The sequence below is a fragment of the Amphibalanus amphitrite genome, unplaced genomic scaffold, assembly GCF_019059575.1.
Source record: "Amphibalanus amphitrite isolate SeventyFive unplaced genomic scaffold, NRLGWU_Aamphi_draft 001675F_arrow, whole genome shotgun sequence".
Taxonomy (NCBI): domain Eukaryota; kingdom Metazoa; phylum Arthropoda; class Thecostraca; order Balanomorpha; family Balanidae; genus Amphibalanus; species Amphibalanus amphitrite.
This window is the reverse complement of record NW_024883168.1, coordinates 32,153-45,522: the sequence shown is the minus strand read 5'-3', so window position 1 is coordinate 45,522 and position 13,370 is coordinate 32,153. Positions and strand designations below refer to the sequence as shown.

At 53.6% G+C, this 13,370-nt stretch overlaps 1 protein-coding gene across 2 annotated transcripts in view; it reads right to left on the bottom strand.

Annotated features, from left to right (window-relative positions):
- Positions 1–12,880, bottom strand: part of LOC122374566 (zinc finger MIZ domain-containing protein 1-like) — an 86,583-nt gene extending 73,703 nt beyond the window's left edge. The window contains exons 1-2 of one of the 2 annotated variants that reach the window (XM_043353377.1): positions 12,756–12,880; positions 7,862–7,994 (exon numbers count right to left, since the gene is read on the bottom strand). In XM_043353377.1, the coding sequence (XP_043209312.1) occupies positions 7,862–7,978 (117 nt within the window). In that variant the 5' untranslated portion in view covers positions 7,979–7,994; positions 12,756–12,880. The remainder of the gene's footprint in view (positions 1–7,861; positions 7,995–12,755) is intronic. The other variant, XM_043353378.1, reaches the window with a different exon arrangement.
- Positions 12,881–13,370: the final 490 nt, after the last annotated feature.

The window sequence follows — 13,370 nt, the reverse complement described above, 5'->3', positions numbered from 1 at the left end:
AGTTCACCACCTACCTCTCCTATCCTGACCTTGTCCGCGGCGATACAAAACATCGCCCCAGACGGACTCCCAAACCGCTGACCCGTCGACGAACCTTGAAAATCAGCCCTGCACTCAATACAGTGGCAAAAACCGTCAGAAAAACCCAGCGGCGCCTCGCGCCCCGTTCGCTGTGGCACCTCCCGGCGAGTCTTGTTTCTCTTTTCGCGACGTGGGTTCGGGCGCGCGAACGATGTCCAAAAGCGACGATTGGGCAAGGTGAGAGCGGGGCCTCTGGAAAATCCAGAAACGGCCATTATCAGGCCACGGACGGTGATTTGCAAGGTGGGAACCGGGAGGTTTGGACGGGTTCGCGGCGAAGTTTACGATGGTATTACAAATGTCGCAGAAACGGTCACACCAGAGACTGCAGGACGAGGGATAGTCAACAGGATGGAGCTGTGTAAGAGGGCCTACGGCTCTGACTGGAAAAGGCAGACGTATAACGATTGACGATATCAAGGGAAAGTGACAACAGAAAGTCTCGTTCATCCCATATAGCTAGTTTTGATCTCTAAAGTTCTGTTTTCATTCATCCCACCAATATACAAATCAAGGTGCGTTGGCGTGGGATGAAAGCCAATATCCACTCATAAAAATTCCTCCATATCGCGTCATTGTTTGATGCATTTAATCGAAATATATCTAAAACGCATTGAAAAGAACTACAGCCCCTTTCGCTACCACAAAGTGCTCTTTTCATCGCCCCACACGTGAATCAACAAGGCGCGGAGGCAAAGAATCATCACGTGGCCGAGCCAACTCGTCGCGAACAACACCACGTGACACCCATCGGAGAGACACAGTGACACGCAGTCACGTGATCTCCACTATTGGTTGTGTCGGTCGCAGACGGTCCGACCACGTGACCGCATTCCAGCCGCGCAGTGCAAACAAACAGGAGGGGAGACCGGCGCGGCGGTGGAAGGCGAGGAGAGTGGAGAGGAGAGGAGAGGCGAGGTCAGAGGGGCGACTCTGACACAGCTGAGGGGAGAGTGGCGCGCAGTGGGAACGAGGCGGTGAAATAATACCGCCAGAGTCACGCAGAGGGTAAGTGGGCAGATAAAACAAGACCCACAGTTGCGGAGAAGGGGATAAGGATAAGTAGATAGAGAGGAAGAGATTGAGAGAGAGAGAGAGAGAGAGAGAGAGAGAGAGAGAGAGAGAGAGAGAGAGAGAGAGAGAGAGAGAAAGAGAAAGAGAAAGAGAAAGAGAAAGAGAAAGAGAAAAAGAAAGAGAAAGAGAAAGAGAAAGAGAAAGAGAAAGAGAAAGAGAAAGAGAAAGAGAAAGAGAAAGAGAAAAGAGAAGGAGAGAGAGAGAGAGAGAGAGAGAGAGAGAGAGAGAGAGAGAGAGAGAGAGAGAGAGAGAGAGAGAGAGAGAGAGAGAGAGAGAGAGAGAGAGAGAGAGAGAGAGAGAGAGACTGACTCAAACGAAACTACCGGAGCCGGAGTTTCGTATGACCGGAGCCTAACCCCCCCCCCCTCCCCGTCGCCTCCCCGACCGTCCGACCTGGCGCCGCCTCTGGCAGCGGCCGGCCGGCGCCTGGGGCTATCGCCGGTCGGCGTGTGACCGTGCGTCCGCCGCCGCCGACGGCGCTCCTCCGTCGGTCACGAGGCGCGACCCGTGCAGCGTCGGAATCGATGGGCGTCGACGGCGACGGCGGCGAGCCAGCTTCGTTAAAGCTATCCCCGAAACACCAGGGCGGGGGAGAGAGGCCGGGAGGGTAGAGTGGCGGATGGAGAGGGCTCGGGGCGAAATCCGGGTAGTGTTGGGATAAAATCTAGCACAGAGCAGACTGGAGGAGCGGATTAATGGAACGCTGGGCAGAGTTTGGGGCAGAGGAGAAGAGTTAACTGTGGAACAGAGCAGACTGAATAGACAGATTGACAGGGCCGAGCGCGATAGAGCCAGGGGTAAAGTGGCGTGGCAGAGTCCGCGAAGAGTCAACGGAGTCGCGGAAAGCGGCTGTATCCGGTTAAGATCAGGGTGCCTGCCGTCTTTCCGTGGAGGAATGAATAGGGAACGGTCACAGCTGAGAGTTTGAGAAAAGATGCTTACAAAGAAACGGGAAAGGAGATCGAAGGGGGCGCTGACTGGAAGGGATTCTAGTTCAATGTTAGTGTTTGGTGGATGTGTAATGAATATGTAGTAAATTCATGCCAATGCAATATACTTAAGGCGACAAATGATTTTAAATATGTATCTCGTGTACATGTAGGCCTACATAGGATAACGATGCAAACAAAACGTCTTAAGCCGGTCACATCTAGGGGACGTCGCAATGCGAGGCATACAGTGAGTTAGAGTCATAAGCAAACATTGACGACACAAGGGATCGATGGCTGGTTTAGGCTGTGGCGCCTTCAACTGACACAGAGCGAGCATGATGATTACCGCTTCACCGTCGCCAAACTTCGGGAAATACCAGCTTGAACTCCGTCTGTTGCGGCGCGCATCACATAATCAGCGGCCTTGTAGGGTTGTGACGCTGGCAGCATCGCCTCCGGCCTATTTGGGCTGTTCTGTGCTTGTTTGGGGCCCAGGAAATTGTGTTGCAACGTAACAAATGAGAGTTCGGGCAACAATAACAAAACTAATGAGCACCTGTAGTCAAAATGAGGGGAGTTTTGGCTGGTTTCTTACGTTGGTAAACAATCAGTAGACAGGCAAGGGTGCGAGAAATATTATGGAATTTAGGCAAATGAGACAAGTCTTCATTTGTGTGACACCTGGAAAATTTTCTTACCTGCGTCTAATTGAAAATGGTGTTCCATTACTAGAGCAGGTCTCTTATTGTCATTATCGACTCTTTGATAACATAATTTCGTCTAGCTTGAAGATATCGCACCAATACATGAAACTAAACCGAACCTCCTCAAAACCACGCTCGCACAAGCACCGCCCTGATTCCCTGCCTGGCACCGCCCCTGTCCTTCGTCCAGCCACCGCGGTCCATTCAAACCCACCAGCACCCGACGACACTATCACCTGTCCGCCCCCCCCCCCCCCCGGACCCCCCTAGACGTCCCTTCCGTCCCCCCCCCCCCCGACCACCTCCCGCCCGGCCGGCCGCGGCCGAAGATCCTTGAGAAAAGGTTGCGCCCCCAAATTAGAGGTCCTTTGTCGGTGATACCAAGGGCGGACGGCGCGGACGCCCGGCAAAGGACCAGCGCGCGCGGCGCGGCCGTTACCGGCGGGAAGGGCGCACCTGGGGAGAGGGAGGAAGGAGGAGGACGCATGGAGAGAGGGAGGAGAAAGATAGAGGAGGGGAGGGAGGAGGGAACGGGGAGGTTTCTAGGCGGGACAGAGACGTCGGGTCGGACGCTCGGACCGCCATAGACGTGACACGAGGCGGGACAAGGGACGGAGGTAAAATGGGAAGGAAGGCCCACACAAGGCGATAGGAATCATCGGATCCTGGGGCAGCTAAAGCTTCATCAAATGTTCTGTATAATCTCACCGACGTTGGTTGTTTGTACAAGGTCCTAACCAGTCACAATGTTTTATATCATATAGCAGATAAATGGAGGTCCGGAGGCAATTTGCTTTACCGGTTGGATAATGTCCCATAGTAAGCAACACCGTGATAGGCTATGCGGAGAAGTTCTCGGTGAGCTTGTTGATGGCGCTCTCTGTATCTGATGGAAAAATCCGTCATTTATTTGAATAAAACAGGACAGCAGGGGGTTTCATTTGCAATGAATTAATCGAGCACATTTGATGAAAAGTAATCGCTTGTTATCCGTGTTGGGATAACACCATTACCCCAGCACCTAAAAACCGCCACCTCACGTCTAGAACCAGCACACGGAACCATCCACAGCCGTCCAGTCCGGACAGAGATACCAGCTAGACTCTGTCGCCGTGTGCCGCACCCATCGTCAGCGGCCTCTGTCCCGGGTTTTCCCGCTCTGCGGGTCTCGTTCGATCGCGCCGCGGTCCGGTGTGCCGGTCGCCCGGCGTTGGCTAATTACCGACGGAGTTTTCCATGCCACCGCACCACGGAGCGAGAGAGGGAGAGAGGGAAGGGAAAGAGAGAGAGAGTGGGGAAGAGAGAGCCAGGGAGGAAGTAGAGGGAATGTGGAGAGAGAATGCGCCAGAGAATATGGGAAAACCAGCTCGGAATAGGAAAAATGGAAAGTGGAAAAGGAAACGGGAAAACTGAGTGAAAAGAAAGAGTAAGAAAGAGAGAAAACCAGAGAAAGAGAGGGAGAGAGAGGGAGGGAGGGAGGAAGGGAGGGAGGGAGGGGGAGGGAGGGGGAGGGAGGGAGAGAGGGAGAGAGAGAGAGTGCGAGAGCGAGTGCGAGAGAGGGAGAGAGAGGGCATGAGAGGACAGACTGACCTTTGGACCGGTTCACCTTGATAGTTTACCCCCTAACCGCACCCTAACCCCTCCCCCGTCGGTCAGTTCTGGGGGCGCACGACTGTCCCCCGACCATGAGACAGCGTTTTATAGTATAATTATCACCTATCCACCGTCCCAAACATTTATCGCAGACGGAACCGCTCGTTCCGGCTGAATTTGGGATTCGTTTTGAATTACAATTGGGTTCGATTTCATAGCGATGGCCCAATCATGTCGGATAATTCTATCTTTTACAAATCACTCCTGGTCTTTCAGTTAACATGTTGTCTGACCGTTGTACCCACGTCAAAACTCGTTAAATCATCGAACGTCAAATGCCTCGATGGGTCAGGTCTTGTCGGTACTGATGTGCTCCTGCGGCGCGCTTTTATGGCGCGTTCCTGTGGCGCGTTTTCATCACGAGCGCGGGCGCGCGCGCCACCCCCGTGCCTCAGCTCTGGGGGCGGGTCAGCTCCGGATTATTCTCGACTGCGCCATGTCCAAAATCGATGGCATCCTCACGTGCCGCCCCGGTCATCCCCTCTCTCCACCCCCTCTCTCTCTCTCTCTCTCTCTCTCTCTCTCTCTCTCTCTCTCTCTCTCTCTCTCTCTCTCTCTCTCTCTCTCTCTCTCCCGCTCTCCCCTCCCCTCGCCGCCCGTCTGCGCCGCGTGGCCGTCCCGGCGCGCCGCGGCAAAAACGACGCGCCGTGTCAACAACCTGGCGCGCCGGTGCGCCGGATATGGCGCGGCCGGCGCCGCCCGGGTGCGCCACCCGCCACGACCGCGCCACTTTGGTCGGCGCCGACCGCACGCCCGCATCATACAGCTGAATCGACATAATTACGAAACGAGAGTTTCGTACAAGCACCGTGTGTAGTACTACGCTTGACTAGCCTCTATGAAAAACTGAATGCTCCCACTGTTTTCCAACAGCACGCAATAATCTCAATTGACAAGCCCCAAGATTTAATGGTTTGTAATAATTTTGGTTCAAATACCTATATAGACAGGTTTCAGCGAGGTCGGAGGGGACCGAAGCCCAACCTACGAGTGACAAGGTTACAATGGCGGAGAAAAGCGTTTCAATCAACGATAGTTCTGGTGAATCGAACTCTTTCTTTCACTAATTCAAATATGAAAATAAAATACATCTTGCTCGCCCTACCTGTTAGGGAATACGCAAGCTCAATTGGCTTAAGTTCTGGTCATTCAGCGTAACTCGTAACAATCCCGTAGGGGTCCACGATTCCACGATGTTTTGACGGCGCGACAGCCACTTTTGTGACCAACTGACCGCGGTGGGAGCCACTCAAACTAGTCCCTTGGGTGGAAACCGTGCGTGTTTATTTACAACTAACTCACTAGACGTCACTTGTGCTTGTCACGGCACCGACCCACCCCCAGCGGGTTCACCACGCTAATCCTTCCCACGGGAGCAGGATCGCGAGGGGTGACCCACGACCTTTTGACCCCAACGGTTCTCACATGCTGCTACTGAGGCGTAAACATAAACAAAGGACCGGGTCTTCTCGGTCCTCTAGCCTGTGTCGCACCCCTCAGCGAGGCGACGCGTCTTCCGACGCGAGGAAGGCAATTCGTCTTCACTCTTATCCATGCGACATTCCTTCCCACACCTAGAGAGGGCTTCCATATTGCCTTCGCTATGACTACTAGATGCTGAATGCGATGACGGATTGGAGTTATTGATAGGTACAACTGCAGCTTTGCTACTTGTCACAGTAACTGCTTCGGTTCAGGCTGCTCTCACTACATGTAGCATTGTGGCATGACGCAGCTATGTGCTACAGCCAAATGCCTACAGGTATGCCCCCTTTTATGTTAGGTGTATGCGCTACGCTACCGCGGCTGCCGCTCACGTTTCCACTACAGCTGCTATACGTATGCTGCTATCTACATCAGCTCCTGTGCCGCTACTGTGGCCGTTTTCCAGCATCACGTTCTGGTTCTGCTCTCAGCAGGGTGTCCCCCAAAATAGACAGGCAGCCCGCGCCTCGGCCTGTAAACAGGGACGCTCGGAGGCACCCATGGCCTGCCAACGGCTCGTATTAGTGAATCCCGGCCAAGAAGACCGGTCTTCACCTAAGCAGACCCTCCCACACTCACTGTCTTGGCGTTCTCCGTTAGCGCGGACGGCGCGGACGCTTGCGTTCCGCACTGAAATGTCTCGTCCGGCAATGAGGAGCAAATCGATCGAGGTTGTCAGGAGCCGTTATAAGCCCGGAGGCGTTGTGCGTAGCGCTCGCCGCAAGTTGGACGACCGTTTGTGATCTCCGTGGCGGAATGAGGAGACTATTGGTGGGAGAGCGAGCAGACCTCGTCACGCAGGTGTCGAGAAATGACGGAAGCGATCTTTAGAGGGTGATAAGATCGGCGTGGAAGACGCCCTGCTCCGATTCATGGACAAAACTACGCGCCAGGTGATGTCGTCATTGAGCCACGTTGTTAAATTTGATGTGCTATTTCGCATGAGGCCATCGTCCCCGTTCATCATCTGCTAAAATAATCCGCGGAGATAAGCTTGCTGACGAAAATTCATCGATCAGCAATAGCACTGATAGGATCTAGCACCTACCCAGTACCCAAACAAAAACAGGACTTCAGCCACACAAGCAAAGTGTTGATAACAACGGCTCCTTGGTGTGTTGTGTTCAACGAAGTAATTCACTGGAACCGCACTGCAAAGATACGCCGCTGATACAATTGATAACTTTGGCGTGTATCAGGTACGGTCGATGAACAATTAATGATACCAAAAGGGGTATTCTCAGCATCTGCTGCTCCATGAACCCAATGACATCATTCGAAAATTCCTCCCTCTCTCGTTCCCCCTCGCGTGCCCTTGTCCGAACATACCCGAGCTGATTTCACAAGAGATACTCCCAGCTCCGACGTTTCGGTTTTATTTCCGTTAAACTCACCACTTCGGGTGGTGTTTGGTGGTTTTGAGGCATGCGAAGAAAAGGGAAAAATCCTTGCTGGCTGAATCACATACTTTTTTACATCGAGTACCGTCATACGCCAGACGCTCTTTCCTTGACTGGTAAGCTGCCAGTTCCGTGGACGCCAGAACTATGGTACGGTACCCGTATTTAACGTGTGGCTAAACACCATGTCACGAACTGAGAGAAGTGGTAAGTGCCCCAAAACCGCAACTATGGCCTTCATTCGCACCTGTGTTGCACAGAGCACATATTCTGCACAGCTCAGTAGTTCACGAACCATCGGGAAATTGGAAATCCCAATGAATGAGTGACGGATTGTTTGCAGGCATTACGACTTTAATAACTGCATGTTCCGCCTACCGACTAAACAACTAAATACTTATGCTGAGTTGGACCAAAGGGCGACGCAGAGGCGTACTTAAATATAACTGTATAGTGAACTATAACTGTGTCAAGAACCCATCGAACCCAAAGATAAGGAAAAAAATGTCACAGCGCCAGTGCTGCCACCTACCTGTCCGTACTGGTCGTTACGGTCTCGAAGGGCGACAACAGAGGCCGTGGCTGTGGCGGTGGCCGTGGCTGCCGCCGCTACCATTGCTGCCGCGTTCAGGTCATTCGGTTGTCCCATGCCAGGGTTATACCCTCTGAAAAGAGAAGAGAAAAAACTCGGTTAGAGATGTAACTCATATGTGGAGTGTTGTTGACAGCTGTCGGCACATTTTCAAGCAAAGTCGAAAACGCCCAACAGTGATAGTTCAACACAAGCGGGTAACATCACGTCATAACAATGAGGGAGCCGATGAAGCTGCAAGCTTTTCAGCCCGAACCGAAACATCTGAGAGCGTTTTCGTATATATGAAGGCATGCCGAGGTGAGTTCAAAAACATTGAGGTGAGCATTGTGCACTCCTCCCGATGCAATAATTCCCTTTGAGCTGTGGGTGTTGAAATGTAACAAAAATTGCATGCATTTCACATGCACAAAGCCGCAACACGACACCACATCAACTCCGGCCGGTCTTTCCTACTCGTCCTACAACCAAGCTGGTTTTGAGGACCCCGTTGAACCAGCTTCACCCAATCCAGCCAACCCACCGGCCGGCCGCGCGAGGCCACACCTCTTATCGTCCGTGTCAACAGCGCGCCGATAGCGCCACTGTTGGCCGCACACGTTTGATGCGCGCCGCGACTGCCGCCGTATCGGTGACAGATCTGGCGGACCGGCGACAGTGCTGGTGGACGTCGGCAGGCGTCGGTAGGTAAAACGCGGCGTGCCGTTTGAACATCAACCGCGACACAAGTGAGGATAGGGATCTACACCGTTTTCAGGCCGAGCGCTACTTTCAGCGCAGAAGTTCAAGAAAACAAGCGAGTTCTCGAAATGCTTGTTTTCATCAGCACCGAAAACAGACTCTAACGGTCGTGTTGTAAGGACTCTATCACGAACTCCAAATGTCACAAGTGTTGTCGCCGCGCCAAAGTCTGCAAGAAACCGTTGCCGACGCCTGCGCAGCTGGATCGCCCCGAGCGAGTGACATCTGTCCATCGATCCGTCGTCGGAACTGGGGAGGGGCGAGGGAGGGCCCATCGGCGGTCCGGGTCACCCAGACAGGTGGTGGCACCCCTCCCCTGCTCCACCGTCGACGCCCCCGCTGGGCGCAGCCAGATAGCAGCCGGCAGACGGGGGACGGGGGACCGATAGCAGTTTATGACCCGGACCGGCGGGGTCAGGGAGGTCGCACAGCCGCGATCTGCAGGGGTTGCGAGGTGGATCAGAGGTCACAGGGTCGGTCAAAGGTCGCGAGGTGGGTCAACGAGCACCCGTTCACTTTCTGCGACGGCGCCTGCATATTCTGCTGACATTTCGGGTTACGTGGCAGGAGGGGTCGTTAAATTGGGGCGCTGCTACCTGTTGGTATACATTAGGTGCACCATCACACCCAGAGCAGATTCAGAAATGAAGTCATCTCCTAGCTCTCGCAGATCAACACATCAGGAAACTAATTGTTTTGACTGCAACGTCAGTGGAGCAAAGCTCCTCGATCACCGCTGACACAGCGGAAAATCCAGCACAACAAAGCAATGACCGCACCAACTGAAAACAATCACGAATCACCAATCCTCACGGGATGAAGACGACTCCGTTCCCGAACAATCAAGATCACCCTTCCCCTTTTCTCTAAACACGCAGGCATTCGGGGCCGACTCGAGGTCAGCGAGGGAGCGATGTTGCATCATCTTATCAACTACGCATCGGAGCTCTAAAACACACCACCGCGACATCCTCCCTGGTGGCGAGAGACAGGAAGTTCACGGGATGGTCTACCGCGATGTTCTGCGAGGTTTAGCCCGAGAAGACGTTACTCGATGCAACGCACTGTGGCGTTTGCTCACAAATGATGCGCGGGGAAGGGGCAGTGTCACCTCTGCGATTTTTGGAGACGCTGAGTTATCAATTTGAGCTTTAGGGCGCAAAAAGTACGGTAGCCATTTTGCGTCTAAGCATTCGCTGCCGAGTGGCTGCCGAAGATATTCAACAAAGCGTTAGACCACCAAACGGTGTTTACTGGACACTTGAAAATTGAAGTTCGCCCAATTTGCCACAATCGACTATGAACAAGCGAGGCGCTACCGGAAACGAGCACCACGATTATTTGCATTGGAAACGGATGCAGCTGGCAATGACTTAGGATCAATCCTTCCCCTCATGTTTTGTTCATACGTTCTGTTAAAACCCAGCTGATTCACGATTAGTAAGCAAGTCACACACACCCGAACCGTTGGGTGACAGCAAAACAGGCCCAGTATCGCGACAGCAAAACAAGGGGACTCGATGCCCTCACTGCCGTGAAAACCCACTGTCTGGTAGCAGGGCGTTCCAGGTAGGTACGATGGGACCCGGTCCTCAGCAAATAACCAAACAAAACATAGGAGGGTCGAAGCTGGATGTTTAACAAATCGACGTGGCACAGCAAGATATCACAGTTTAAATACTGATAACCTATCTGGATAACGCTATTTGGAAAGCGCCATGTTGAGGATAACTACGGATAACCCTGCGACCCGTACTAATGTGCTATATGCTCTGAGCGATATGCTCTGAGAATATACTCGAAAAAATGTACCGAAATTGGCAGATACGGAAAAGCGACCGTTCAATCTCACTTTCGTCAAAGCACGATGCGGCGATTCAGGGTACTTGACAATCCCATCTTTCTTTTCTCACGTCATTAATTGAAGCATGTAACAAGTCAACTACACAATCACGATAGAGATTGACAAGCGATGAGACTAATGACGAACTTCAAATCGGCTTACGGCATGTCACCTATGAAAACACAAACAACAACCCAACAAAGCAACCCATCAAACCTATTAGGTAATCAATTTGTCCGAAGGTAAGCCAGTCCTATGCGCCTCAGGCTGGCGATAGCACCAGATCGTGCAGTGACACCGCTGTAAGGAGCGGCCCCTCACCCCTCTGACGTCATCCGAGGCAAGCCATTTGTCCAACGGGACGAGCCAGCAGCTCCGAACGTCTTCGCTGCGCCATTTCGGTCGCTGCAGCCGCTGCCATATTGAGGCAGACAAAGTGCGCTACCTTAGCGGGGCGGCCTAACGAGCGCGCCAGCACCGGGGTCGGTATCACTGCGCAGTACAGCGGTACGCGCTAGTGACACGACCTAGCCTCGGGCGCATCCTGCAGAGATAACCATCGCACGCCTTCAGCTTCCCGCGCTTCCACACACAAGATCAATAGTCAATACTCTTTTCACTTTCAACAACCATGTCCAGCATCATAACCATCTACACAAATATCTAGGCTTGAGTCTAATCCCACTGCAATAAAACGACCAATGTCTCAGAAATCTACACGCCCCTTGACGTGTCTCGCATAAACTCATAACTCATATAGTAGTGCATCATACGATAGTACTTTTCGCCGAGCTAGCCGCAAATCCATCCACCTCGAGCAAGTTACCAGACCCAGAAACGCCAGCGTCTCAGCGCACGCAACCACACACGTACCGCAGAGCCATTTGGGGTGAAACCACTTCAAACGGAAAACCCCAACGCAGCTGACCGCACCCGCAACATCCGCACGAACGTTCCGCAGCAACGGTCCGCAAGTCCAACAGCGTCGTTCCGCCGACCTCCAAATCACCTGGGTGGCGGGTGTGTTACGAGCACGCACATACCACTAACGGGCGTCAGGAGGTGCCGCATGCTACCGACCTCTGACCTCAGGCAAAGACACCGCTGAGTTGGTATGACCTGATGTGGTTGATGGAAAGGGGTTTTGAGCTGTAGACATCGCAGCCGTAAAGCCAGGGTCCGGTTCGACGCAGTCGGACGCAAGCGGAGATCCACGAGATCGCGCGTTCGGTGCTGAATTAGGTGCGGGGAACGGCTGTCTCTCAGCCCGCCCCGATAGCCCGGATTTGTTCGGTGCGTGTTTGAAGTTGCGGTTGGCGCTGACAGCAGCGGCGAGGCTCCACGACCACCCTTGATAAATGTGACGGCTCGGCATGTTTCCCGACCGAAGACATGTCACAATTGCTGACGGATTACCACCCTGTGCGCAAAGGCCACATGGCGGGGGAGTCAAGCGCCACGCAGTTGACATCCCAAGAAGAAAAAGGATACTAAGGCTACGCAGTGACTATCCCAAGAAGAGATGCGCAGTGCGCACCCTCGCATCTATTACAACCGATCGATTTATCGTTATGGGGCGGTTTCTCAGAAAATCGCGCTGACCCAGCCGATCGAACCCTTATTGGATATCCCTTCGCTCGTCGGTTCGTTGAGCGTATCATGGGCAAAAAACAGACCTTCGGGCTGCGGAATCGAGGGAAACTGTCACCTAAATTGGAGACAATTCACGGTAGTCAGATTTCGCTCAGCGACCAGCTGACTTCTTGAGCAGTATCCAGTTCGCGATTTGTGACCTGACATACGGGCCAGGAGCCAAATAAGCTGACCAAGTGAACGTTCTATCTATTACCAGGCCGTAGATCATCACGTTGGTCGTCGGACAATCATCGATGCGCCATGTGGGCAAACATCAATTTCTATTTCAAATAATTCAATCTCGAGCGCTTCAATCAGATAAAGCTACAACAGTTTGCTTGCGCCGGAAGTCATAACCCGACTTGCATTGAGCAAGGGTTGAAAGCATTCAGTTTCATCATAAAAGGAGAAAATCTGGCCCGGAACTGAATTAATTCACGTGATCACGTCTGAACAAGAGCAGAGTTCATAACCAAGTGAGACGAATAGAGCACTTCCACCCTAAAATAATGCATCTTCAGGATTCCGTAGCATCCCCTGGCCATGACACATCCTCCAACAAACCTCAATGGTTCCTAAATCACGACTCCAACAATCACATCACCACAAACGCACCTGTAGTACAGCTCCAGGGTGGGATCTCCAACCCGCCTGTGGGTGTCCAGGGTCTCCACGGCACGCGCACCGCTGGCGCAGCACTAGCACACACCTCTGTCGCGCCGGTCACCTACTATACCACTGGCACGCAGCGTGGCGCGCGGGCGGACGGCGGCGGCGGCGGCGGCGGCGGTGGCGCGCGGCGGCGGCGGCGGCGGCGGCGGTTCTCGCCCGCTCTCCGCTGACCCGCGGTCGCCACGCGGGCGGTCCGCAGTGGCGTAACATCTCCCCTCCCCGCCGCCCTAGTCGCCCCGCCGCTGTCATACACCCACCATACCGCCCACACCGCCCCAGTCGCCGCCGCCGCCGCCGCCGTCGCCGTCTCACAGGCGCCACCAGGCCAGTGGAGGATGGGAAGTATCCTACCGTCGCCCCTCACACCATCATCATTCCATCACAACGTTTGACATCAAGACGACAGCTCAACGAAACGCTCCATAATTGTTGCGCGTTGAAAGGTGATCCAACACCGCGCAACAGCGTCGAACGACGGCTTCGTCAGGTCTCCCAAGGAGGATGAACCTACCGCCGCCCCTGTCGGCGCTTCACAAGCTGCGGCACGGACCTTTCACC